Source organism: Boleophthalmus pectinirostris, unplaced genomic scaffold (genome assembly GCF_026225935.1).
Source record: "Boleophthalmus pectinirostris isolate CB_2022bp ecotype Guang Dong unplaced genomic scaffold, ASM2622593v1 HiC_scaffold_16, whole genome shotgun sequence".
Lineage (NCBI taxonomy): Eukaryota > Metazoa > Chordata > Actinopteri > Gobiiformes > Gobiidae > Boleophthalmus > Boleophthalmus pectinirostris.
Window position 1 is genome coordinate 16,827,228 of NW_026571095.1, and position 27,655 is coordinate 16,854,882.

The following is a 27,655-nucleotide window of genomic DNA, read 5'->3' on the forward strand; positions in this document are numbered from 1 at the left end:
CCGTACGAGATCCTGAAGGCGGCAGAAAACAAGAAGAAGGAGGCGGCCGCTGCTGGATCAACCAAAACCGCGGCTCAAGCCGCAAAGCAGCCGAAAAAGGAGTCTCAGAAAGACAGGAAAACCCCGCTGCAGGACAAAAAAGATGAGTCCCAGCCCCCTGTTCCACTGAAGAAAGAAGGTACGAGTGGATCCTGTCAGCCTTAGTCACCAGTTTAAGTGCACATTTGTTGTTCTGTCATGTGCAGGTTCTACTAGCTCAGTTAGCTCCAGCTGGATGTGTAAAGCTAAACAGTGAAAAGGTCAATACTGACCAGTCCTGTCCTGCAATCTTAAGGAGAGAAACACTGGTTTCCTCTCAGCTTTGCTCTTCAGGTCAAGCGTCTATGCTTCTGTGAAAGTAGAAATGTTAGTCCAGCACTTGTGTTTACAGTGTGCTGACAGGCTGTATGTTCTGCAACACAACAATGCTCCCTCAGAGGTCATGTTAAACAAGCGGGCTGATGTTTTTGCCATTCATGATTCACTTCCATGCATTAAAAGATCCATGCTTGTATATTTTATTAGCTGTGTGACTTAACTGGTCATAAGACCCTGACTGCCAGTTCACAGACCTGTGTGTGCACTGTGATTGGCAGGTATCAGACGGGTCGGCAGAAGACAGGATCAGCAGGGCCAGCCTGGTCCTCAGCACCAGGGTGGACAAGGTGAGGGGCGGCCTGCCGACAAGAGGCCTGACCGGAGACCTCCTCGAGAGCGGCGCTTTGAGAAACCCTCTGAGGAGAAGACCGAAGGGGGTGGAGAGTTCTCCACAGACAAGTGAGTAAAATCTGACATGCTCCTGGGGATATCAAATGCATTTACAGATACAGAGCTGGCAGCAGCAGGTCCATAAAGTTTTGTATTGAGACCACAGGGATGTGATGCCAATTTCAAAGTTTTGTTGTCATTTGTTTCAGGACTCTCAATTTCTAAAGTAGGTTCTCACTCCCCTACTTTTTCACTTGCCACTGATAATGAATTTGAAACAATACCTTAAAATAGAAATAGATTAGTGGTTCATTTTGGTCTTCCAATATTATTTCCAAATAAAAAATTATTTTTAACAAACAAGCGTGTAGTTTACACATACCTTTACATATTTTGGACGCTGTTTACACCCTCTGCTGACACATTATGGTGTCATTCTCCAACCTGCATTGACAGGGCACTAGTGCCATCTGCAGTCAGACTTCTTCAAGACATCATCTCAGGTCCTTGAAAGTTGATAGGCCCCTCGTCCCTGTTTACTGTCTTTTGGGGTCGTTTCAGGATCTCAATAACCCCAACACGTTTGTATTTGTTGTCCTTCATTTCAATTAGAAGGATGCAGAAGGCAAAGTATGGGTAAACAACACACTGGTCTGTTAAAACTTGTATTTACTCAATACAGTGTTTAAACATGAGTTTTTTGCCTGACTCCATAAGCTACTAGACGCAAGATTCAAAATTCAGATTTGGGTGTATTTTGATTAATGCAGCCACAGACCTATACACAAAGGTTTGATTAAATGACCTCCTTGTGTTGTAGGCCTTCTGGAGACAGGCCCCCCAGAGGGCGTGGTGGCGGCAGGGGTGGACGTGGTGGTCGAGGACGGGGAATGGGTCGTGGAGACGGATTTGATTCACGTGGGAAGCGAGATTTTGACAGACACAGTGGCACTGACAAATCGTAAGTCTTGATTAAATGAGATTCTCAGTTAAATCAGTCTTAGTATTAATTTATTTTTTCCTGTTTTTCTCAAGCAACCAGAAGAGTGATGAAAAGCGTGGTGGCAGTGGTTCAAATAACTGGGGCTCTGTAAAAGACGAGATCAGGTGAGAAACCTCTTCTGTATTGCTGGAACTGTAAGCTTCTTTTTTGTTACCTTTGAGCATATTACCACTCTATCTGAGCATATTGTTATTTTATATGAGTAACTAATGCCAAGGTTCTCGGCTTTTTTCAGTGAGGCTGAGCCAACTCCTGCTCCTGAGACTGCTCCTGAGGGAGAGGAGAGTGCTCCTGCTGGCTCTGAAAACAAGTATGTATTCTGCTCCTTATTAGAACGATTGCAATCTATAATCTATAATTTTGGTTTGGATATTTGTTCTAAGTTTTTAATAACCAGGGCTAATTTGTAAAGTATAAAAACTACAAATCAGGGTCTAGATTTTGCATATTTGATATTTCACTTTCAAGTTGTGATCTATAAAGAAGGTTGTGTTTAGTCCACAATAGAGGTTCCTTTCCCTTTTTATATTTCAAAAAAAAAAATTATATTTGTATTTCTGCTTGTGGGGAATAAAGTTTCAAACGCTAGTCATAATTCTATATACTATTCTATAAATGAGACCCCTGTAGTATTGATTTTGGCTTTCCATTTGCTTTTCTAAGGCACAGAAGGCAAAACCTACACACAAGCCTTTTAAAAAACATTGTAATGTCTGCTGTTATTTTTGTCACTAATATTGGTACAAATGGGATAAACATTGTCTGACCTGCTGGCCTCAGGATTAGACACTACGCCTAGCGCTAAGAGGATTGCTTTGTTTGAAGTTCACACAAGTCCTTCTTGAACTTGCTTCAGAGAAAATGAGGTTGAAGAAGTAAAGAATGAAGGTCCCAAAGAGATGACTCTGGACGAGTGGAAGGCCATGCAGGATAAAGAGCGCACCAAAGTCGAGTTCAACATCCGCAAACCCAACGAAGGAGCTGACAGCCAGTGGAAGAAAGGATACGTGCTACATAAGTCCAAGAGTGAAGATGTAAGCTATTTGTGCAGTTAAGTGTGTAGTTTTAAGGAGTAGTTGATGAGTTAACACTTTTTTTAAACTATTTTCAGAGACCAGTTGGAGCTTTGATTGACCCTCCAGAGGCTGAAGTAGAGGCTAACACTCTTTACCACAAGGTAAAATCTTTTTTTTTTACTACTCCTAAACTCTCAAGCATGCAAACTCACTGTCGTGGACTTGCTAGTGTTGTACAATTAATTGTAGTAATCTGGGGAGTTGGAGAGAAGAGCTAGACTGGAGTTCTGATGCAGGAGAACTTCATTGACCATCAGTACATGGTCCAGCACCCTGACCTGAAACCTCAAGATATTGTGATGGTACTGTCCATGTGTCCTAGTGTAGACCAGACTGACTATGCTTCCATTTTGATGACGTAAATCAAGATGACAAGGATTGAACTGGCAGTGTATGCCCTTCGTCTAGCACCCTCTATCAGCCATTTTATCATTATTTGTAAATGTTTATCATTTATACTCTTTTTCTTGTTGTGTAGGGCACTCCTGATGAATCAAGTGATCATCATTTCCGCAAACCAGCCAACGATATCACATCCCAGCTTGAAATAAACTTTGGAGACCTGGGCCGTCCTGGGCGCGGGCGTGGGGGAGCTCGTGGAGGGAGGGGCGGCCGTGGTGGGGGAGGCAGCAGAACAGCACGAGGGGGAGGACGCTCTGAAAAGGTAACAATAAAAGCTGTTTTCACAGCTTTAACAACAACGTGCAGTTAGAATGAATAGAACAGAAAACCACTGACTTGGAAACCCAATTGTGGTTTGTTAAATCCTGCGATGGCATGGGATATGCTAGAGATTATGGCTAGTGTAGCGTTTACTCATCCTGTGCGTTATCAAAGTCTAGTTTATTTTGTGGGATAGTTATTGTTGTTGAAACAGTAATGTTAATAACAGTTTTTTTGCCTTTTCAGATTATAAGATTTGTTTAAAGCTTTTGTTTTTTTGTTTTTTTTTCCTTTGGCAGGCCGGCGGAGTGTCAGTCCCTAACGTGGATGACCCTGAAGCCTTCCCAGCTCTGGCCTAGGCCTGTCCACACCACCTGCCCACCCATCCGCCCCTCCGGGCCCCCTCTCTCTACGAGGCTTGCATGCTTACCACATCCTCAAGTATAAAAGAAAACAATGAAAAAAATACTGTATAGTCATCCCACATCCCCACACCACCAGAGGACTCAGACTTTACGTTAAGGAGAACAAAGACGAGCAGATGGAAAATGGACCTCTTGTTACACTGAAGTTTTGTACCTAGGAACATGAAAGCAGGGATGTTTTCATTTTTATTTTATTTGGCCCACAAATTATGCATTCTTAACTGATGTTTTGTGCTACTTGATTTTCTTCAAATTGGTTAAGTGCAGCTTTTTCCATACAGCTTTTGTGCTCTTCATTGTTTTAGCCTAGTATTGCATTTATACTGGAGTTTTCCCCCAGTAATAACACTGATGTTGTAGCACTACACTACATAGAGGTCTTTTAGTAGTTACTGAAATATGGCTAAACTTGCTTTTTAAAGTGTAATTAAGCTTATCCTAAACTTGGCTGCCCATTTTGTGGGGTTGGAATTGAAAATGGGTATTCAGGTGAAGTTGTATTTTTTCTGCTTGTTGTGCAGTGAGAAGTACATGCCTCTTTCCTTTTTTAATAGCTTGCCTTTTTGGTGGACCAGTGGTTCGTTTTGTATCCCTGATGTGCTGCCTGTGTTTTCAGGGTGTTCCAGGGCCCAATGTATATTTTAGACTGGTCTTCTTAGGTCATACAGACTGTAAAACTTAGGACCACTAAGCAATTATTGTATTTTTTGTTTGAAATGGTGTGAATGTGTGTGCGCGTGCACGTATGTGTGACCCTGAATGTGTGAAATGGACAGCGTGTTGCCGATAGTTTTGAATAATCTTGGTTTATTTTTTTTGGCACATTTTACACCTGAAAAGTTAAACCTATACTGTTTCATTTTAGTTGTGATTGACTATTGTATACTGATACATATCTTGGAGTATCTGTAAAAAAAAAAAAAAAAAAAAAAAAAAAAAAAAAAAACAGATCTCAAAGAACGTGTCCAGATTGTTGGTTCATGCTCACTGTCTAATGATTTTGGTCCAAACTGCAGCACAAATGCATTATTTGTCTGAATTGTCATTGCTGTCATTGTGGAAAAATCCACAGCTACAGAATGTAATGTAAGCTAGTGGTGCTTCGGCCACCTGTGTCAGCACTTCTAGCGAGCATCTTATTTCAATGAAGTGGGTATATATTTCACATGGGACTGGGAGTGTTGGCGGAATATATGTAAAAAGTGACTTAATTTAAATTATGTTGTGTTTTGTAAAGACTTGCTGGCAGTGCCCTGATACAGATGACTGGAGCAGTTTTATGTAGGACTGTCTGGCCACAAACATCCCTCTTCTAATAAAACGCTTTAGAGGTGTTAAATCCACTCTGCCAATCATGGTTATTTCAAATCAAATCGTTTTCATGTCTTCACAAGATTCATATGGAAAACGGGGTACATTGAGCCATTTGTCATTGCATCTGCAGTCTTCGTGTTGAGACGATGTAAAATAGAAATAAAATAAAACCCTTTACATACATTTAGGTTGTTTACTAATTTGTGAGTGATGTGCTTTTAGAGAGATATGCAGTTAATTGTGTTGTTTATCAGAAAGAAAAAAAAAACACTTAAGAAATGTTGCTAAAGCTCACTGGTCATCCAGATAATATTCCTCATGCATTTCTACCATGGGATTGCCCGTAGATACTTAGAACTATAAAACCTACCATTGGTGTAGCCACTGCGCATGCGCCACACATCCGGTCCTGCATCCAGTAGAAAACATGGCAGAACGGCAGCGGCACCGTACCGAGACACCCTTTCAGAAAGCAGCTGGAAAGTCTGAAAAGGCCTCATTAAATGATACTGGACTTTTCCCCAAGCTGTTGTCCGCGGCGTTTTACGGAGTCAGCTCGTTTCTCATTGTGGTCGTTAACAAAAGCGTCCTCACCAACTACAGGTAGGCTATCAAGTCAACTTTAGGGTCAAAGTGCACTTCAATCAAATCTCAGTCGTATAGCGAGTGCCAAGTGTTTATAACAAAACTATACGTGAAATTTGCCGCGTAACAAAATAGAACAAACATTATTGGGTACTAATTATTGTTTTTCTACAGTTTTCCATCATCGACATGTGTTGGAATCGGCCAGGTAACTTAAATCATCACTCACCAAAAGCCACCAAAACCTGATGCATAATACAGCATCTTTATTATAAAATGTGTGACTGCATCTGTCCCATAGACTGTATATGTACATATCTTTATACAGTTTATTACCTGTACACACATTGTGTTTTGTTTATACCACAGATGTTTGCTACAATCTTAGTTTTGAGGCTTGGGAAAATGCTTCGTGTGATCTCATTTCCAGATATAAGTTTAAGTATACCAAGGAAGGTCAGTTTATACTATGGCTCTAGTTACTTCCATGGTTAACACTTGTAATTGTGTAATTATCTTTACTGAATGAATACTCTGTTTATTATTGTTACAGATGCTTCCTTTGCCTTTACTTTATGTGGGCAATCAAATATTTGGACTCTTTGGAACACAGAAGCTTAAGTTAGATGTTGTAATATTTTGTGACTTACAAAGCTACTCGGCTTGATTTAATTTTTTTTTCCTCCTCAGTTTACCCATGTTCACTGTCCTGAGGAGGTTTAGTATTTTACTGACAATGGTATTTGAAGGTGTCCTGCTCAAGTAAGTCCTTTGAACTTTGTTGTACTCACAGGGAGTACAATACAGCACTAAATCCTTGTCTTTTTCACAGAAAATCTTTTTCTATTTCCATAAAAATGACTGTGTTCACTATGATCTTTGGGGCCTTTATTGCTGCCAGGTAAGCTGTGGCTGTGCCCTAATACCTAAACCTCAAAACCTCTGGGCCTGTTTGTTTTTATTTGTTTTATTGCAGCTCTGATTTAGCCTTTGATATAGAGGGATATATTTTTGTAATGCTGAACAATGTCATGACAGCAGCCAGTGGAGCTTATACAAAACAGAAACTTGAGTCGAGGGTGAGTAGCTTTAATTGTAATAACATAAAATACATGACGATGATATTGAATGTCTTTTACAGGAACTTGGTAAATATGGACTTCTCTACTACAATGCTTTGATTATGATTTTTCCCACTGTAGCATACTCCTACTATGTGGGTGATTTGCAAATGGTCAGGGCTCAGTATATAACAAAATATTTAATGTTTCAGTTTTGTTCAGATTTTTTATATTTATTGTTTTGTGACATACACAGGGCTTGAAATTTGATGGATGGACAGATGCAATGTTTGTCTTGCAGTTTGTGCTTTCATGTGTCATGGGGTAAAGTATTTATTTCACACATGGATGTTGTACCGATATTTTAGCTTGACCCCCTTATGGTTTTCACATTCAGCTTTATTTTGATGTACTCCATCTTACTGTGCACGCAGTGCAATTCAGCACTTACCACGAGTATAGTAGGCTGTATCAAGGTAAGTCATTTATTTTACTACATCTCCAGTGTTTTAATGGTGGTATTCTTGCCCTGATGAGCTTCCTCATCACATTCTATAGAATATTCTCGTGACATACATTGGCATGGTGTTTGGAGGAGATTACATTTTCACCTGGACTAACTTTCTTGGTCTCAATATTAGGTAAAACTGTTACTAATTCAGTTTCGTATATCATCTGATCCTCTTCTGATTTTCTGCCAAACCATTATTGTCTCCCATAGTATTGCTGGCAGCCTGGTGTATTCATACCTCACTTTTACACAAAACAAAATAAGTAAGTGTAACAGGTTTGAGCAATTGGTTCAGTTTATTTGACCTACTGAAACTGTTGGACTTTACAGAAAATGCATGACAGAGTGAAGGCCTATTTTGAAGAGGATTAATCAGCACCAGCCTGTCATATAACTTTTTATAGATTACAGAATCATTCTTGAGTTTTAACCATGTACATCCATATGCATGTCAAAAAGTAATAATTTTTTTTATTTAAGGAGCATCTTATTGTATTCTTACAAAAAGAAAATAAAAAGGACTGCTTATAATATCACCTCTGCTATTGATCAATTTACTGCATTTTTTTAAACAGGTAACGTAATACAATGTGTGGTCATTCTTTGAATACACATACATTTGTTTATGTCATTTACAGAAAAATAAACATTTTTAAAGCAACTACATGGTAAATTTTAGAGGAAAACTAATCACAAGTCTGAATGTTTGTGGTAGAAACAACTCACATTAGGCTGCTACTTTACCAAAGAATAAATTAAATCTGAAGAAGATATGTAAAAGATATGTACTTTCAAGAATCCATTTACTGAAGACACTGGCTTCACAAAGGAGCAGAACATGTTCTCTCAATGAAACATCATAATCGGAGGTCATACAGCCAAAGCGATGCTGATGAAAAACTATTTGGATGACACAGTCATCTCCACAACAGATCAAGAAAAGCATGGTATACAAAAGCAACCGGACGATACAGACAAGCAAATGGTTATAAAAATGTACCAACTGCTTTAGGTAAGAAATTTATGCAATGTTTACATTAAAAAACAGACATTCTGTCTAGTAAAAACAACTGTCAAGCACCAACTATGAAAATTCAAAAATACAGCAATCTTCAACATCATGAGTTAATAATACAGGACATCACTGATGTCAGTCTTTACACAAACAAACCTGCTGGTTTATTATTAACGAGATCAGGTATTGTACAGTTCATTACAAGTCAAGGAGTGGAAAAGTTCTGCTGGGTTTCACTTGCACTCCATGAGGAACAATCCATCAAAGTGCGACTGCTAGCTGGCGATAGTCCTTGCCTTACTTGCTTTTTGATAAGTTAAGCAGATATTGAAGTTCATTTTCAACAGATCATGTTTAATCAAATGCATAAATGGCTTAAGACAGTGAACCATCGTACATTTTATTTTATGTTAAAAAATATAAATATCTCTTAAGTATAAAAAAATATTGGGAGTTTTTAAGCGTACAAATAGAAGACAGAGGTTCTAGTCAGAGTTTAAAATGGAGAAGATGGAAGATGTATAGAATGTAGTCGCAGTGTGGTGCTTTGGGATGAGCTTCTCAGGCAGCCAATATATGAAGAGGTCGGAGGCCCTTGGTCGAAAGAGTTGATGGCCTTTTTAAATAAAGTTCTTCTGCCCTCCTAAGATCACTGTGGTAACAAATCCATGTCAATGTCTTATACTGAATACAGTTCAGTTCTCCTGGGTATTCTCCATTTCATGACAAGGCAAATGCTCTGCTTCAGTTCGACACCTTTTCGTTGGTCTCTCAAGCTCCAGAGCTGGATCTACTGTAGAGTGCTCTATTGGGGGCTCAAGAGACCCATTTCGGTCATGGATGGGTGCAGTGGTCTGGCTGCAACCATTGGAGTTTTCTAAAATGTGAGGACGTCCCTCCAAAACTGGGTAAGAAGAAGGACCATTGGACTGGGGTGGTTCAGGCTTCACTTGATGTGCTGCAGATATTTGGGCACCATCCATAGAGTGGCTTGAATTGTGGTTTGTAACACCTGTGAACGTGATTAGAACAGATTAGAATTTGCAAAATCCAAAGCTGTCTGTCGAGACTTTCTGTGAACCAACCATTGTGACCGCTGCCATCTTCTTTCTCAGAGTGACTCGTGCTGCTGCCGGACGTGGCAGGTGGAGGGGATGCTGCTCGACTTGATGTAGCACTCTCCGTTTCATCCAACAGTCTGTCCATGTAATCTCTGGAAATACATACACCTTCACTTTTCACAAGTAGCCAAAATCACAGCATTGAATTACTAGTCATGCTGATTGGTAAAGTTAATCATCACGTAAAAATGATGTTAATACTACTGTGCAGGTAAACTTACGTGACACCAGGGTGAAGGTTGTATTTCCTTTTTCCAAGTCTGGTTTGCTGTGCAAAGAAATCATAACGCTCAGACTTCTTCCACATGTAATAAAAGGCCACACAATCTCCTACAGACCTAGTTCTCACCTGAAAGATTTAATTCAAAATTAACCATTGATATATTTTAACCTATTATCAATCAAAAACAGCAAGTTTTCCCCCAACATCCAGTAAAGCAAGAGATTCCAAAAGAAAATGAAATATTGACGCGAGTTACCTTGTTGGCCTGTATTAAATGAAAATCTTTCCCGTATGTTTTCAGTCCCTGTTCAAAATTTCGACATTCTTCCTCTGTCCAGACTGAGAGTTCCTCTGTTCATCAAAACATGAAAAGTTACCGTGTTATTTTGAAGATTCTGTATTATGATTTTTAAAGACAATGTGGAATACTTACCTCTAGCAGCTTTGACATTAAACCTCAGCCTCCTTAAAGCTTCCTCTGTATCAAAGTCACACTTCACCAGTTCATATAAAGCCTAAAAAAATTTTTACTTTGGTTTGCAAAGGAATCAACGAGAAATAACACAAACCTCCAATGCAAACTTCTATGCTCTTACTTGTTCATTATCTTTGATATGAGCTCCCTCTGGAATGGCATCCACTCCCTTCTCCTCTCCTGTCCGCTTGGACGCCTCAGCCAAAAACTCAACTACTTTGGCTTCAGCCAAACGTTCTGGGTTCCACAGAAGCTGGTCATCATTTTCATAAACTAGGAAAATGCAATCAAAAATGCAAAGGAAATTAGACCATACTGTGGTGAGAGTGCCTGGATTTCAGCAGACTAAACTATACATAGTAGCAGCGCTTACCTTTCTCATTCTCTTTATATTTGCACAGCCCAACAGGAGTTTCTGCTTGATACATGGAACCTACCATAATTTCCTGTTTGAAAAGAAAGTTAATATAGTTGTGCTATATTTTATGCATTACACAGTATGTGTAGTATATAGTAGGACCTCAAACCTTTTTCCAGTCCTCAGACGGAACATAATCTTCATCTTCATCAGATTCTTCTTCAATATCATTATTATCTAAAACAGATAGTATGGTTTATGTTTTGAATTGTTAATGGAAACGTAGAATATATGCACTAAATGACAAATTTACAATACATACTATCAAAGTACTTTAATTTCTGAGGTCGAATAAGTTCTGCTGTGCCAAGTGATCTGACAGGACGTGTGCGGCCCTCAGGGGGAGTCTGCACCTCTTCGCCAGAGGAGCTTTTCATGCCCTCACCCTACAAAGGTACAGAGAATCATTAAAGTACAATGCATCCACAAAATATGAAAGCAGGAATGAATATGTATTAGGGCTGAGTAGGGTTCAATTAAAGCTCAGTTAATATTTTGTAATTATTCAATTTTGTTGTCCTTCTGTTAGATGTGGGCATTATTGGCAAAAATAAATATGATCAATTATCAGTGTTCTGAAAACAATAGTCAGATGGTATTTTTGCAAGGTATAAAATGTGCCTAGTCTCAAGCATCTAATGAAGCTAAAATATGAATCAAATCTATTACCGTATTTTTCGGACTATAAGTCGCACTTTTTTCATGGTTTGGGTGGTCCTGTGACTTATACTCCGGTGCAATTTATATATTAAAATTTTCAGACTGACAGCCGCGAGAGGGCGCTCTAGGCTCGTGTATCAGTATCTAGTACTCCTATTACTCTGGTACCACTGTCACTTTGCACTCTACTGCACATGCCTCCTGTAGAAATAGCTGCTGTCTCGCTGCAAATAGTGAAATATGCAGCCGAAAACTGTAATCAAGAAGCACAGAGCAAGTTTGGTATGAGCGAGAAACTTGTGATTGACTGGCAGAAAGCGGGGATGGAGAGTACAGTTGCGCCATGTAATTTTCCTGGAAGTCAGAATCGACAAAGCCTGAACTTCAATGACGATCAAAACCATCTGGTTGGGATTCAGAAAGGCCGGAATAATTCTAACTGGAACTGATGCAGAGTCTGACGACAGCTACGCAGAAGAGGAAGCGGCGCTCTGTTTACCACATGGATCTATGGTTCATCTCTGGAGGTTGTGCAGAAGTGACACAGAGGATGAAGAATTCAATGGATTTAGTGATTTGGAGTGAGATCATTAGTTTGGTAAACTTATGTTGTTTATGCTATAGTCATCTGAATATGTTACGTTAACATATTAACGCCTATTCAGCCTGTTGTTCTCTATTCTGTTGTTATTATTATAAAGTGCGACTTACGGTCTGGTGCGACTTATAATCCAGAAAATACGGTATTACCTTTTTTGAAATATTACTTGTTTAAATTTTAATCAGACATTTAGCAACTTTTTATATAGCATTCATATTACAGAGACGACACTCAAGTTTCAATTTTATATATCTACACGAAAACTACTTTGATGTAAACTATACTGTATACCTTCTTATCATATGCTCCTTGCACATACCTCAGTTCGTTTGAGCTCTCCAGTGCTCCTGCTGCTCTCATCATTGTCCATGTCTTCTTCCTCATCCTCTTCATCATCATCCTCCTCTTCTTCAGGTTCTTCATCCTCCTCTTCATCATCCTCTGCTGGTGAACCACCTCCATAACCATACATGCTTAATAACTCATGAATTGGCATCTCTCCCTCCTGTGTAATAAAAGTAGATTGTTATCTATAGAATAATGTGACAATTGTGACTATGATTTTTTGCAGTTCATGCTTACAAATACTTTCTGGCAGAAAACACTAGTTTTCAGTTTTCAACATTTTTAATAAATGTAACAAATAAGCAGTATGTAAATAGTAAGTAAAACATACAACTTAATGATAACATGGTGATAGCTCACTAAACTGCAGAAGTATTGTTATGATGAAGATTGAAGATTATATGAGTAACCATTAGGATCAAATCTGAGACTTCTGGAAATGAAAGGCAGAGTTTGAGAACTACTTGGATCACATAGCCACAGCCTACAGATTATAAATATGTAGTATTAAAACATAATTACGTATGATATACATGAGGTAGCGTGTAACGTTGACATTTTCTATACTGTACCCGTGCTAGGTCATCTATCTCATTAGCATTAGCTTCATCAGTTGCCTCCATCAACTCCTCTTCCTCCAGGGTTCTCTCATCATCAAAGTCATGCACAAGCATGTCTGCTGATGGGTCGAAATCATGGTCATCAGAACCTGCTGAACCTCCTGTAATTGATTTAATAAATTAAAGAGATAAAGCAGCAATTTGGAACCATGCATTCATTACTATAAAGCTACCATGTTGTAAGCAATATATACCAGACATGGGACCAAGTTAACGTTTTGCAAGTCTCAAGTAAGTCTCAAGTCTTTGACCTCAAGTCCGAGTCAAGTCCCAAGTCAAATACAGGCAAGTCCAAGTTGAGTCACTGGCCCATAAGTCCAAGTCAAATTCAAGTTGTCTGCTCTGAGCCTCAGGTCATTTCAAGTCTTTAAACCAAAGTACCAAATATATCTTAGATTTTTAAAATTTATATGAATTTTAAGATAAATCATAATATATTTATATGAGTATTTATAGAGTATATAAGAGTTTTAAAAAGGAAAAAATTGCATTTCTGCATGTCTTGACAAGATCTTAGTGTGAATCATTACAGTCAGAATAGAACAAATTCAGATTTAAAAGTGCTTCTCAAGTCCGAGTCAAGTCCAAATCAAGTCTCAATCAAGTCCCAAGTCTTAGTCCATTTTATCAAGTCATGTCTGAAATCGTAAAAAATAGTGACTCAAGTCCAAGTCACGACTTGCAAGTCCCCACCTCTGATATATCCAAAATCTAATCCTAAAATGTATTCCACACTAATATATCTCTGGTAAGAAATCAATAACACATAATAATAATGATAATTTACCTGGGCTCAAATTGCCAAAGGAGGACTGAAAGACAAAAAGATTACATTGAAATTATATTTACAGTTATAAACAACAATGGAAATATATGATTGTAAACAATAGTGGACTGCAAACAGCATGACGTCGTCTCGGGGTAAGAAAAAGCGCGCCTGACCTAAAGCATGGACTAAACCATATACTAAAAACGAAACAAAGACTGTGGGATCATCCTGCAACCAACTCTGGTCCTCCTTTAAGACCGTCTTTGCCGATTATATCAGTTAAACTCTTGCGTGTGCATTAACAAAGTTTTATGATCAACTAAGTAACATAAGATGACAAGTTTGAAGACCTCCCTCCTACAGCAACGTTAGCTCATTTTGGACACGCAAGTAATAACAATCTGCGCTATCAAAATAAATGCAATAACCACACCCCTTTGTTAACAGGAACACATAACACCCAAATAAAGAGATCTGTGTCGAGGCTTTGCAGTTGTTCAAGCAACAGAGGGGAAACATCGTTAATGCCGCAGAAGCATTGGCTAGCGGAGCTATATTAGCCAACCCCGAAGTTTAATAAACAGAGTTGTTTCAAAATATTAGATGTTATAGCATTGGAAATAGCGCATATATGACTAGATTTGTTACAGTTACAGTCAAAAGCACTGCAACTATGCAGATGAAATATATGTTGTCTTATATATGTATTTTTGCAATTATTTATTTCACTTTCTTACCTCCGCCATGTTTGCAATCCGACGGGTTCACGTAAGGGGTCAGCCAAAGACCCGGATGTTCAGTTCCGCCCCCTGCGCGACGCAAAACCAAAATAATACAATTATTTTAAAAACAAAATAACAATAAATAAATAAAAATATGTATTTATATTTGCCAAATTAACAAGATTTGTTTTTTATTCACATATTGTTACAATTATTCTTTGCCATGTATTTACAGCATCTTGAGAGAGTTCAATGTCCTTTTAATATTTAGAAAGGTGCTGGTAATGAGTATTTGAAAACACCCACATGAACAGGTAATCACTGATTTATTTGTGTGATAGTGGCCACAATGCACTATGTTGCCATGCAGAGGACCAACTGTTGTGGAAAACACATTTGCAGTAATCCTTAAACAAACACTTTTCTTATCCCTGACAATAAAAAACATATGCCCAGCGTTGAGAAGTAGGATTTTCTTAGGTCATTTAGGTCCATCAGTGGATCTTCTGATTCCAACACAAGTGCCAAATGGGCAGAATAAGTTCCATTTCTGAAAGCAAATGACAATTACCCAAGATACTATCATATTTCCGGTTATCTTACCAGAAAGACATCCTTTGCAGGTCTATAAAAGAAAAGGTTGGGGAAGCAGTTCAATAAACAACACATTCATCTCAAGATTTAAAGACAGCCTTTCATTTCAATGAGACGTGCAGTTGTGGTGGTTCTACTGTGCTTACTATGTGTGGCACAGGTTGAGAGCCAGAATAATGCCAACACTCTGCGGTTGTGTGGTCGAGCATTTGTGCGGGCGCTGGTTTTCACATGTGGAGGCTCCAGATGGAAGAGACTGATGACAGAGGAGGGGGCACTGCTCAGAGGTAACATATTACTTCTGTCATTATATTTCTACTCTCAACATTGTATTTAAAGGTGCACTATGTGACATTTTAGTGAGATGTCCACCACCTGCTTGTTTTATTGAAATGTTCAATAGAATGGCATCTCCAGTTCAAATTTCTTTTATTGCTCAATAGTATCTAAATGCATTCTTATGGTGAGCAGGCTCGCCTCTCCACAGATCAGGCCTGTAACTTGGCCTGGTCATATACAAGTGACATACAGTAGATTCCAGGCAAAGTATTAAAATCTCCATGGCAGAAATGTTACATAGTGCACTTTTAAGCCTTAACCAAAAGTGTTACAAATGAAACGTTCAACCACAATCTCATTGCAGAAACAACAGTGGAAAATCCTTTGAGCACAGAAGTTTTGAAGCCCATGAATCGCCAATGGAGGGACCAACACCAGGCGTTACTAACAGAGTGCTGCGATGTAGGATGTCAAAAGAGTGACCTAACTTTACTCTGCTGATGGAACACATCTCACTGAGCTTTAAGGATCACCAGTTTGTTTGTTAAATGTAATTTTATATCTTTAGTTAGTAAAAACATAAAATTTTACATTTCTGAGTTCTTTGTAGAGTTCTTTGTACATTTTGTAAAACATAAAACCTTTTTTTTTTTTTTACATATGTCACACTTACTCAAAATACACAACATACACAATTGCCACACCAAACAAAGAGCTGTTTTTAAATGAATAGGTGGCAAAATTGTCATTGGTTGCATCCCAGAGGCAACGGCTGCTGATCTGCATGCCCTGTCCACTTAACTGTCCTATATTAACTACAACAACAGTCTTATATCGCTGGATCATTAGCTCCTTCACGCGTGATCTGATCACCTGTGAGAACATTTGGTAATAATCAGACAACATACAGCTACAGACAAACTTATTTTTTTCCAAATAAAATTATTTCCAAATAATTTATTTTACTTACATCACATAATGTTTTTGTCATTTGTCGAGACCACTCAGCTTCATAGGTTTCATGCTGGAGATAACAAGTGAGCACATCCCTCAGTATTTCAGTGATAACTGGTACTGAGTGACGTCTATAAGGTCCTACAATATACAAGAAATACACATTGTACCTGAATATGGGTAACAACAGATAATAATAGGCTAAATAATGACAGTCATTTAAATACAGCTGACCTAGTTGATAAGTGTTTTCCATAGAAAGTCCTGTGTCATCATGGTGTAAGGGGTCCTCCACGTGTGAGACAGTGCTTATGGAGCTATGGATGGGTTACCAGAAACCATTAAGTTAACAAGAAATATCTATTTTATACAAATCAGCAATCTAACATTATTGAAAATGCATAAATTTAAGTACACCGTGTAGTCCATTACTTTGCCGCTTATCTTTACTTACTCTTTAGGTCTGCCATCTTTAGGTTTGTGCCCTGCGTCTGAGGGTAATCTTCCCATTTTCTTGTCTTTTTTCAGAGCTCTGTCTTTAAGCAGGTCCGACATGACAAGCTATAAATGGCAATATAATCAATATATAAAAGTAAACTTTAAAAAAACATCAACCATAAACTACAAACAAATGGCACAGAAAAGGTAAATGTTAAATAAAACAAAATCAGAACTTTAGCAAACATTTAACTCTAGCTTACATTACGCTTTATACAAGTTTTTTTATTTTATTTATTTCTTTTTTTATAAAGATAAATTTGGATGCACATTGCTCACCGCATAGTTTATCATAGTGCACTTTTGTCTGGGAAACGATTAAAGTTTGATAAGAGTAAAATAATGTACCTTTTATTTTGCTGGTTAGCCGTAGTCAAGGCTAAGCGTTATGTAGTCATGGCAACTGTTCCAGTGGGCGGGTTCACGCTTTACGTTGTTTGCGTGCGTCAGAGGACTTGAAGTTACGATCAAAACAAACCAAAAAGTTGTGCCAGTCTAAAAATAATATATAATACATTTTAATATAATATAATTCACAATAATAAACGCATTGACATAGATACTAAGAAGGCAAGAGGCAATATTTTATATCTCTTTATTACCAAGGGAAACAAGTATTACATTACAATGACTTTTTAAATATATAACTATACTTCAAATCTTTGGATGGGAAATTTACATGAAATGATTGCATATTATGTGTTCACTTTACATAATATAACTAAGTTATAAAAGAAAAAAAAAAATGCACCAACCCTCAAATGTTGACACCTTTACTAATAAGGCAACTAAAAATCATGTATGTGCTTTGCTGAAAAAAAATATATATATACACACACACACACACACACACACACACACACACACACACACACACACACACATATATATATATTTCTGTTGAAAATATGCCATTTTACTTCATAGCCAAAAACAAACCAGCCAACCAAAAAAATAAAATAAATAATAATAATCCAACACATATATTCTCAACAGAAGCTACACATCAGTTGTAGGCTATTTTAAGATAATGTCACATACGTTTGAGTCCAATTGTGAGACTGACACCACCAACGGTAAAACAGGTGCTATTGTTTTTAATCTGAATTAAACACATTTTTAATCTCAGTTTAAATGTGACATTACCACCAAAACATTGGTGAAAGTTAAAGACAAGATAAAAAAACAGCCTCATAACAAAAGTAGCATTACTTGATAGTAGACATTTATTTTGTGGGAAAATTGCATTGTGCATTTGCAAATTTCATGCACCACTGTTTGGGAGTCAATCAATGGCCACACATTTGGACAAAAAACATTCCCAACAAAACATGGTGCAGAGTTAAATAAAAACCTGACAGCAATAAAAAACAACAACAACAAAATAGACCCATATGTCCTTCAAAAGACATTTTATATACACTTTTTACAAGGTTTTATATTGCTATCAGAAAACAAGATTACTGAACATGGTGGAAAAAGAAGAAAATAAATTATGAATAGTATTTTATCTGTATGCCTTTCACCCATCTTGCAGTCAGAAGTGTCAAAGGCAACTCTAAAATTTGTCAGCTGTCTTTCTTTTACATGTATCTTAAAGCTCCATCCCACCACAACTTTATGGCACAGCAAACATTTAAGGCCATTTCAGATTAATACAACAGTCCAACTTTAAGCACTTCTGTCATATTATATTAACAAAACACACACAGTCATCATCACTCATCATTGCACAATCCCATATTGGTAATTTCTCACTATGGATAAAAACACTGCCTTAGTATAGACCTCGGCAGCATCTTTATGAGTCCCTTCACATTTGAGGGGAGCACAACTGCTGGAACAAAAAGCCAAAACGTCTGGCTATAGATGGCAGTGTAAATAAACAACAGCAAATTAACCTTATGCTACAAATTTCTAATATTTTCTATCAGTTTCCACCTTGTTTAAGATTGTTTCATACTTTATTATAATCTATTTAGTATTCACATTGTTTTTACAGTGCAAAGACAACAGGTTAGACAAAACAAACTGAGGAATAAGGCTGGATCACTGCATGAATCCACAAATCCACAAAACCTAAAAAATAGGTGGATGTACTTACATTTGACTCCAAGTGTTCCAAGTGCACAAAACTAATCATCTGTTTTTACTTGCATAATCTCAGCAGTAGCCAGTCTATTGAAGTAGTTTTGTGTTATTGTGTTAAAATAGCACGTTAAACAGCTGCTAAAGATGTAGATTAAAATGTGTTGAGATAAAGTTCAAGGGTTCACAGTCAAAAGCCAATGTTCCATCTGTGATCTGTTCTGTTATTTATCTGCCAAATATTTTCCTGCAAAGACATAAAACCAGAAGCATAATCAATTAACAAGAAGATATTCTTATGAAAGGACACACTGTCCAACAGCTAGAAAATAAAGCTAACCAAAACTAAACCACTAAACAAGAACAACAAACAAGCACATCTAAACAGAATACTTATGTTATGCTATGACATGTATAGTGAGCTGCTAAATGTTATGTATGTGATTGTGTTAAAACATGTGATGTATGAGTACTCTGTACTATTGTACATGCAGCACAGTGATAAGGTGCAAAGCTACAGGATAGATCAGGCTTCTCTACCTTCATGCATTAAATATACATAGTCCTGATACATACACAGATGAAATGAGCCCAAGATAGATTTGTTAAGAGTTAGATGTATAACATTTCTGGAACATTTCAGTCTTTATTTTCTATATGATAATAGTGTTTAATCAATATTTCAAGAAAGGCAGCACAATATCAGCAATATCAATAATGACACAATTCTAAGCTAACCTGCGGCAAATCTCTTTTTGACCAGTGATAGCCGGTATCCAGTCCCCACCAGTTGGATGTCACAACCAGAAAGAGTGCTACCCTCAGAGCTGAACTGAACAGAGAGCTGTGAGGGCTTACATGGACCCTCAGTCATCTGGAAACGTCCTAGCAAAGCCCCAACTCCTACAAAAAAGCGGAATCAATTGTTTTATACAAAATTTTACAAATTTACAGTTTGTTTAGAGTCTTTTAATTGTAATATGGTTACCTCCGTTTTCAGATCTATGAGAAAGACTAGGGATCTTCCACTGTATGGTCTGTGGCTCTGGAGTCCTGAAAAGAAAATAATTTTATATTTCAGAAATCAGATTTTAGTTTGTACAGCATATAAGGAGGATCTTATCTAGGCCCATACTGCCCTTACCATGTGGCAGGTGGGATCATGGTCTGGAGTTTGGCAATGCCTCCATCCACTGGGACCACAAAAATTATGTTGTGTAACGGAGCAGGGGCAGCCATAGCCCCAGTGTTGTATTTGTAGTCTATTCTGAGGTCGGTGGAGTTGGCATCACCTCTCCAGCTCACAGCCAAGTTCAGTGGAGTCGACTGGATGCCCTGGGCTGAGACCTGATGAGCATGGACAAAAGTTACTCTATTTGTATTTATTTATTTATTATTATTATTTATTTATTCATTATTTATTTTATTTTTTTTACAAATTAGGACATGAAACATTTCCATAGACATACTTGGTATTTGATCATATCCACATTGTAATATGTCGCCTGCGGTTTCTGCTCAGCAATCTTCTTGAGATGGCTCATCAAGTTTGGCATATTGACCGAGAACTCCTTAATGTTTGTGCTCTGTGTTAAGGATTCACTAAAGCATAAAGCATTATTGATCTTAATGTCAAAGCTAATGTTATTGTTGTTATAAGTGTTTACTATTTTCTTACCAGCACAGCAGTTGTGGGTTAGGTAGGACTTGTTCTAATCGATTATAGTTGATAATATTAAAAGTAAGGGTAGGCTGAGTTGGGTGACTTGCAAAATGTCGGGTTATACCCGCAGGAAAGGACAGAACCATCTCCCCCGTGATCTTTACAACACATCTGACACACACACAAGTCATGTATTAACAACAAATATGAATGAAATACTCGAATGTAACAAAAAGTTATTATATTCTTTTGAGGAGTTTTAAAGAGTGGCCTTACTTGCTGGGGTCAGCGCCTTTGAAGTAGGCATTGATTGTTTCTGTGAAGGCAGCTGCCACTGGTAGAGTGTCCTGTGGCCCCATAGTCAGTGGACTGGGTCCTCTGGAGCACCCTAAGGCACACACACATGTACAAACATTTAAACACATATGTAATACATATGCACCATGTCAAGCTAAAAGCACTGCATCTATAGTTCTCATATTTTCTAATTTATGTTATTCTAAACTTAACTGCTTCAGGCACAGAGTGGATGGAAAGCAACTACTCCTAAGTCATGCACCGGTAGCCATACAGAAGTGCAGTATCTGACTCAGCTCACCTTCAAAAGCTAAATAGAACCTGCCATGGTCAAACCACACCAGAGGCTGAGGTGCCTCTAAGCAGGAGACATGAGGAGAAAAAAAGATGAATGGACAGGAAGGAGTGGTGAAGGTGTGTCAATGGTAAAGATAAAAAACAGGTAAAGCCAAAAGATGATGACAGCTGTCTGAATATAAACTACAGAAGTCTACATGTACCTGTATGTATCCCTAGGGTCGGGGTGGATGCTGCACTGTGTGAGGTAATGGAGGAGATGGAGGAAGAACTCTCTGCTCTAGCCAGAGGGGCGAAAGGTGGAGGACTGCTGGAGACAGGAGGACTATAGGACCGGCTCTGGAAAAACAACACACCCTGATGATGCAGTTCATTCAACACACCACATAAAACAGTTCACAGCTTTAATCACATACTAGATCAGAGAAGGGTTTCCCTGGAGGCAGCTTAGGGCGAGAGGACGGCCGAGGAGGAGGAGGTGGTGGGACAGGACTGCCTCGAGACTGAGGTGTGACTGAGCGAGCTGGAGATGAGGGACCTAAGTGGAACATAAAGTCTTTTGCTTTTGTTCAGTGTAGTTGAATGCTGACAACAGGAAGAAGAACATCTACTCTTTTTTTTTTTTTTTAACAAATCTCAGGAATTTTTTTTAATATATATTTCCGCTGTCGATGCCAAATAGCTGCAAGTATATTCACCTATCCACAACATTTCCCATGTCACCATTATCTGTCTGGTTATGTGATTTTGAAAAGAAAGGGTACATTGTTGATTGACTTGAAAAATCAACCTAGTTTATGTAATATTTTAACTTCAAGACTTTTCTCTAGTTCTTCATTAACCTAACTGAAGCCTCATTACAATTTGAGATTGCATCAGAAGTGCAGGTCACTAACAGTCAGATGTAAAAGTGGCCAGGTCGGAATAAGGTAAATAACTGCCACATACATATGTACATATGAAGCATCTTCTGTTCAAAACAATGAAAACATGCCAGAGATATAGTGTGTTACTCACTGCTACCAGAGTGGGGCCCAGGGGAAGACATGATGGACCTGTAGGTTGTGGGGGGAAGGGGAGGTGGGGTACTCCTAAAAATGGGGGTCAGTTCTCGGGGTGAGCCCACAATGTCTGGGAAATCATCTCTCAAGTATGACCCCTCAGGAGTGCCTTTCCCACTCGTGACCAACGGAGAGGTCACTGCGGTGCGGTGCCTCCATTCCACCGGGAGGGGGGGTACAGGACTGGTGGGTGCAGGTGAAGAACTGTACTCTGCAAATTGAAGCACCTCCTCATCCAGGGCATCTTCATCAAGGCAGATAGGCGGTAAATGACAGGGTGAGAAGTCAGGAGGTAGGGGTGGGGCGGGTTCATCAGGAGGAGGTGGCCCAAGCATGATGGAGGGGGGTGAATCCAGGGGGGTAAATGGAGATCCTGGTGAAAACGGTGGAGGCGATGGTGGTGGTTCGTTTGGTGGCGGTCCAGGAGAGAGACATGGCGTGGATGGGGTGGACAGAGGTGTTCCTGGGGCAGGTGAGTCCGGTGGGGGAGGAGGAGCAGGTTCATCCGGAGGTGGAGGTCGGTCTTCAAGGAAGGTGACCCATCTGGGAGACATGGTGTCCTCTCTGGTGTGCGAGCTGTCAACAGGTCCAAATACATCGTCCAAGTCAGGGGCAGGGGAACCTCGGTGGGATGCAGGGGACAGGACATTCAGATAGATGGGTGCAGAACTACGAGCTGCTCTTCCATTTGGTAAATCGGCTGAAAAAATGAAATTTGGTTAAGGTCTCTTGTGAAAATTACCTCCCAGACTTGAAAAGAACCTGATGGATGAGCTTACCAACACATTCAGATGGATATCCATAGTGGCATCTAGAAGGAATGTTTTTAGGAGGAAGAGGAGGGGGAGCTATGGTGAAGGAAAAACAATATTTTTATATACAAATATAGATGATATATACTTAATTCTATCAGATAGACCAGTGTTTCTCACCTCCTGTTGGGAAGCTCCTGCTCAGAGCTGATTCAGAATGTGGTCTACATTCTCCCCATGCATCTGTAGGAACCACTGTTACACATGAAAAACAAATTATCATCAAATAGTAAATATCGCTAATGTATTAATGTATGATCAGACAGACCATCGTATCGGGCATATTTGATCTCTGGAGGAAGTCCAAAAAAGGTAGGGGCATTTTGTGATAACCTATCTCTGTAAAATAAAAAAAATAAATAAATAAACACGCTTTAACAAACAGACATAACTTGTGCAATTAATGCATACATGGGGATCTCCGGGGCAGCTGTGGGTGTGGATCTTCTGGGCCTTGCAATCTCCTCACCTTAAAAAAAATAAATTAATAAAAAAAATAATAATAATAATATATATATATATATATATATATATATATATATATATATATATATATCTTTTGTTCTAGTCTAAAAAATTTGAAAAAAATCTAACAAACACTTACAGGATAGATTTCTTTTCATCTGTCCCTAGAAAACACAAACAAATATGTCATTAAGTATAAAGTGCATGAGACTGAGTACAACACCAAAGTTTAGAAACAGTGAATTAGTGTAACTGTGCCAATAAGAAAATATGTACAATATGTTTTCAGCCACAGTAATAATGCTGAACAATGCATAGTAAGAAACAATATGACCAGTCCTACCAAATGTTTACTGATGCTTACAAAGTAGTTTTTGAGGCCATGGTCCAAATAATTGTTGTGGGGAACTTACCGGGCTACGTCTCTGAGACCAGCAAAAAGGAAGAGAGAACAGACCTGGGTCAGAAAGTGAGTGACATATCAGTCAGATGGACACCAACAAAAACGCACAAGAGCCTCTTTACTTTTATTGCAAAGTGTTGGGGTGTGACATTAGCCATAAGATCACTTAGAGCACCAGAGCTTTCAACTTTAGTGTAAATCGCAAGTAAACATTGCAAGAAGTAAAGATTTGCTCAACAAAGGAAACTCAAAAAGGTTGGAGGTTGTTAGATTCTGCACAAACACAATACATGGTGTTAGAAAAGGACTTAAAATGACATACAACAGTGTTTCTCAAACTCTTTGATCCAGGCATCACCACATACAGAATACAGTTTACTGTATTATATTGTGTTATGACGTTTATTTTACCAAGCTGCCAAGACAAAATATTTTATTAAATAGTTCTGATATATAGAAATAAAGTAAAAGTAAAAACTTGAACCCCAATTCAACCAGGACTAAACCACCTCTAAACTAATACTAGTCAAGGATTAACTCAGGTCAATACCAAGACCAGACACACCAAACTTGAAGTAACTAACCAGAAAGCCTCACAAAAAGATTTTGTACCTGTATCACGATTTGAGAAGCACTGAAATATAACAAAAGAACACCATGCCATGCAGTCTTTTCTGCTAATTCTACTTGCTTACCGGACTCCGCTTCTACAAGATGGCAACAAAAAAGCACAGAGGGAAAACGTCAGACTGAAAAGAGGTATGCATGTGACAGCTGTAACAGTTTGGGTGTGATCTGAACAACCACACAGTGTCCTTGTCAGTGCTCACCAGAGATGGAGAGAGCGCCAGGCCCCCCACCGAGGCTTTGAGCTCATCCATTGAGGGAGGCAAACACTTGGCACTGTCTGAAACCAGCGGCTTGATCCTGATTTTGAACTTTCTCTTGCTGTCCTCGTCGTCCTCTGAGTCACTGGAGGAGAAAAAGTGTTTCCCCTTGGAGGCGGGTGAAATCTTAGTCAAGGACAAACTGAGAGGCTTATTTAGACGATAAATATGAGCTAGCTTATAATTATGATACAAATTCGGGGGTTGTTACAATAGATTTGCTTGTTAACAGGATATTGTCCCCATCATCACCAGGCCGAAGGCTGAAACCCTCCTCATCAACATCAGGGGACGCCTACAAGGACGCAAAGAGTTACACTGATCTGAGGAAAACTTAATCACTGGATCAAATGCTCAGTGGCCTCTTCACTAGTGCTGACTCTACAAATTTACTGTTCCAAAATGTAATTTTAGACCCAGAATTACTTACATATCTATCCCAGTCGATTTCCCCATAAAACCCATTGGGCGCTCCATTCGCCTTTTTCTATACATTAATGTAAGAAATAGTGTCATAAAACGACTTAACAACTAAATCCAACAAAAAAAGTAATTTGAACTTACACTTCCTTTCTTCCCAGTTCCACCTCCTTCTTTGTCAGGTGAGCTTCTGATAATAAAAATACATGTATACAATACACTATTAATTTGAGCTAGGTGTTAGACACTATATCATCAAATCTAAGTTCAACACATATTTTTGCATATATCAACAAAACTCACGTGTCTGAATCCCTGTCTTTTCTTCGCAGACCCAGGGCTTTCCTGGTGCGGTTTTTCAGTCCTAGACAAAATATATAATACAGAAATAATAGAAAAAAATGGGCTAGTAATGGTGATGTACTGTTTTGCATGTTCCACTTTGGATGTACAGAATATTCATTTGTGACCCATGCATATTGCCATGTGCTCCTTAATGCAGCACAGTAGCTTTTGACATAGTGCCCTTACTCTCATTGTATGGAAAAGAAAGCATTCGCTAGCAAGAATTGATCAGTGGCCAACTTCATTAGCGTGAGAGACCCACTCGAGTCTGCCAAACTGGATGCCAAACCCCCTGCAGCAGTGACGCCTGGCAGCATGCAACGCATGCCAACCCTCAAACCCAAAAATTTATGACAAGTTTATCCAAATAATGTAGTCTTTAGCTTTTTGGTCTATCAAAATTGGCAAGACAAACAATTAAAAACAAATAATTGCTACCACGTTATATAAAAGTACATAAGAACTAACAGAAACAACAAAAAACAATGAAGTAAACTGTACAGAAAATTTGTGTTCAAGATTAGTGTCGCCCAAAAGTAAACAAAGCAGAGTAGTTGCACTAATCCTGATGGGGATGGAGAGCACTACGTGTGTGTGCATCACTCGTGCGCACAGGGACATGCTGAGGTCTGTGTTACATTAGGAGCTGCTCAATGGCAAAGACTGTTCCAGAATTATGCTTTCCAGCTACATGTGTATCAGGGTGTCAGAGTTAAAAATAAAAGAAAATAAATTTTGAACAAGTGGAATTATGCAATGATAAATTATAAACAATGACTGTACAGTGAAGTACAGTGTTGTTTAATTTACTTAATTTGCCATTCACTTCTCCTGTGTGTTTGTTGATAATTTTATTACAGAATCAAAAAGATCGATATTAATTATATAAGATTAACACTATATGAGCAGGATCAACGCTTAAAACTACCCATTTTACTACTTAAATCCATGACACGTTTCTCAGCAAAATTTCCCAGGGTTTATTATTTTATACAAATATCATTTAAATCTACACAAATTAACTGTACATTAAAACAGTGAGTTAAAGTGTATATATACATTAACTAAATTAAACTAAGTACATAAAACATATGGCCAAGCAGAGACTGGTAAGATTTTATCTAACCAGGCATAAATCATCTACAGACATGTTCTACTTCTTTGGACACTCACAGTCTTTCACATCATGGAACCATTCATCCATTCAAACTCACAAGCATTCACCATACATTCACTGCAGTCCCAGACACTGGGGGCAGGGTGATCAAAGTGTCTTGCCCAAGGACACTTCAACCGTATGAATTAGAAGAAAGGCACCCTTCCTGTTATTGAACATAGATGTTCTCATACACAATCATCAAACTGCTCATGATTATACGAACTGTATATGAGTCAGATTCTTTATCATAAACATGTATTCATTATAGAATCCCTTTGCTTCTTGAGGTAAACTATCACAGCTGCCCGACAGCAGACCTCTGGCTAATTATAGCAGGCACTTCCATTACCTTAATGGATGTTAAAGGTCCAGCGTGCTTGATTTATAACACACGGTACAAATGAGTTACTTTAACTTGATACTTTTACATGGCGTATGTTGGTATGGTGTATGACAAATACCTTCTCAGCAAATGGGATGCAAGTAGTAGCATTAATAAAAGGAGTTGTATGTCTTATCTAAAGCAGCTCCACAGTACACGTTGATTCCATGCTTTACACTAATCTGTGACTTTGTGCTTACACGTGTTGTTACATCAGTCAGGCAAATATCAGCATAGCTCCAGAGGTCCACATAGCACAACGGATCACATCACTGCTAACTGTAATAGCCCAGCAGGGCAGCCAGAGGAGGGCAGGAAGAGGACACACACAAATAACATGTAATAAAATGAGACAGAGGGGTGCAAAGATTTACCTTGCATCATGATTGCAAATTTTCATCCTATGTTGCCCCAAGCCTGGTGTGCAAGCTGCTAAATCAGAAATCCTGCCAGTCAGAAGGTGCCTCGACAGGGCATAGCTAATGCTCCATGATGCTGAGTCCTTCCTCCCCCCAAAGGACTGGACAGCCAATTATCCGCACAGAGGAGATGGGGTTTAGGCTCCACCGTCAGATGCAGAGAGGTCCACTGTTTCGGGGGAAGGTGTCCCCTGAGCAAAAGGCTAGGCCCCAGAAGCCTGAGCAGCATCGACACACGCCATCTCTGAGAGGGGGATGCTGAGGAAAGGAGAGAGAAA

The 27,655-nt window shown here is 38.7% G+C and overlaps 5 protein-coding genes across 7 annotated transcripts in view; 2 read left to right on the plus strand and 3 right to left on the minus strand.

Annotated features, from left to right (window-relative positions):
- Nucleotides 1–5,411, plus strand: part of LOC110173464 (plasminogen activator inhibitor 1 RNA-binding protein-like) — a 5,625-nt gene extending 214 nt beyond the window's left edge. The window contains exons 1-9 of the mRNA XM_020939470.2: nucleotides 1–178; nucleotides 636–816; nucleotides 1,568–1,708; nucleotides 1,783–1,854; nucleotides 1,986–2,060; nucleotides 2,607–2,784; nucleotides 2,862–2,927; nucleotides 3,305–3,490; nucleotides 3,789–5,411. The exon at nucleotides 1–178 is cut by the window's left edge and continues 214 nt beyond it. Of these exons, the coding sequence (XP_020795129.2) occupies nucleotides 1–178; nucleotides 636–816; nucleotides 1,568–1,708; nucleotides 1,783–1,854; nucleotides 1,986–2,060; nucleotides 2,607–2,784; nucleotides 2,862–2,927; nucleotides 3,305–3,490; nucleotides 3,789–3,848 (1,137 nt within the window). The 3' untranslated portion in view covers nucleotides 3,849–5,411. The remainder of the gene's footprint in view (nucleotides 179–635; nucleotides 817–1,567; nucleotides 1,709–1,782; nucleotides 1,855–1,985; nucleotides 2,061–2,606; nucleotides 2,785–2,861; nucleotides 2,928–3,304; nucleotides 3,491–3,788) is intronic.
- A 221-nt stretch (nucleotides 5,412–5,632) lies between these two features.
- LOC110173524 (UDP-N-acetylglucosamine/UDP-glucose/GDP-mannose transporter-like) lies at nucleotides 5,633–7,921 on the plus strand. Its single transcript, XM_020939547.2, has 13 exons — nucleotides 5,633–5,831; nucleotides 5,988–6,021; nucleotides 6,183–6,269; nucleotides 6,367–6,434; nucleotides 6,504–6,575; nucleotides 6,646–6,714; nucleotides 6,790–6,892; nucleotides 6,955–7,047; nucleotides 7,131–7,198; nucleotides 7,272–7,350; nucleotides 7,433–7,515; nucleotides 7,596–7,648; nucleotides 7,716–7,921. The coding sequence occupies exons 1-13, from the start codon at nucleotides 5,656–5,658 to the stop codon at nucleotides 7,724–7,726; spliced, it is 996 nt and encodes a 331-aa protein (XP_020795206.1). The 5' UTR covers nucleotides 5,633–5,655; the 3' UTR covers nucleotides 7,727–7,921.
- mier1b (mesoderm induction early response 1b, transcriptional regulator) lies at nucleotides 7,919–14,455 on the minus strand. Of its 2 annotated transcripts, none has more exons than XM_020939453.2 (13): nucleotides 14,370–14,455; nucleotides 13,651–13,675; nucleotides 12,816–12,964; nucleotides 12,218–12,403; nucleotides 10,900–11,023; nucleotides 10,747–10,814; nucleotides 10,593–10,665; nucleotides 10,341–10,492; nucleotides 10,178–10,259; nucleotides 10,001–10,095; nucleotides 9,743–9,789; nucleotides 9,486–9,613; nucleotides 7,919–9,412 (listed from the first exon to the last, which is right to left on the minus strand). In XM_020939453.2, the coding sequence occupies exons 1-13, from the start codon at nucleotides 14,376–14,378 to the stop codon at nucleotides 9,096–9,098; spliced, it is 1,455 nt and encodes a 484-aa protein (XP_020795112.2). In that variant the 5' UTR covers nucleotides 14,379–14,455; the 3' UTR covers nucleotides 7,919–9,095. The 2 variants fall into 2 exon arrangements, with proteins under 2 accessions (XP_020795112.2, XP_055007769.1); XM_055151794.1 differs by having other exon boundaries at nucleotides 9,743–9,870.
- Nucleotides 14,456–15,896: 1,441 nt separating this feature from the next.
- Nucleotides 15,897–17,078, minus strand: LOC110173407 (dynein light chain Tctex-type 5-B-like). 2 transcript variants are annotated; one of them, XM_020939406.2, is made up of 5 exons: nucleotides 17,028–17,078; nucleotides 16,636–16,742; nucleotides 16,416–16,498; nucleotides 16,198–16,322; nucleotides 15,897–16,100 (listed from the first exon to the last, which is right to left on the minus strand). In XM_020939406.2, exons 2-5 carry the CDS (start codon nucleotides 16,734–16,736, stop codon nucleotides 15,897–15,899), a joined length of 513 nt encoding a protein of 170 aa, XP_020795065.1. In that variant the 5' UTR covers nucleotides 16,737–16,742; nucleotides 17,028–17,078. The 2 variants fall into 2 exon arrangements, with proteins under 2 accessions (XP_020795065.1, XP_055007783.1); XM_055151808.1 differs by lacking the exon at nucleotides 17,028–17,078 and adding an exon at nucleotides 16,959–16,984.
- Nucleotides 17,079–17,543: 465 nt separating this feature from the next.
- Nucleotides 17,544–27,621, minus strand: LOC110173408 (SH3-containing GRB2-like protein 3-interacting protein 1). The gene is made up of 24 exons (XM_055151788.1): nucleotides 27,333–27,621; nucleotides 25,376–25,436; nucleotides 25,217–25,262; nucleotides 25,083–25,139; nucleotides 24,890–24,947; nucleotides 24,596–24,771; nucleotides 24,461–24,472; nucleotides 23,776–23,787; nucleotides 23,502–23,526; nucleotides 23,309–23,366; nucleotides 23,166–23,236; nucleotides 23,018–23,092; nucleotides 22,865–22,933; nucleotides 22,042–22,785; nucleotides 21,441–21,562; nucleotides 21,228–21,363; nucleotides 21,029–21,085; nucleotides 20,707–20,818; nucleotides 20,446–20,601; nucleotides 20,237–20,369; nucleotides 19,912–20,114; nucleotides 19,756–19,820; nucleotides 19,506–19,670; nucleotides 17,544–19,014 (listed from the first exon to the last, which is right to left on the minus strand). The coding sequence occupies exons 1-24, from the start codon at nucleotides 27,340–27,342 to the stop codon at nucleotides 18,992–18,994; spliced, it is 2,646 nt and encodes an 881-aa protein (XP_055007763.1). The 5' UTR covers nucleotides 27,343–27,621; the 3' UTR covers nucleotides 17,544–18,991.
- Between the last annotated feature and the right edge of the window lie 34 nt (nucleotides 27,622–27,655).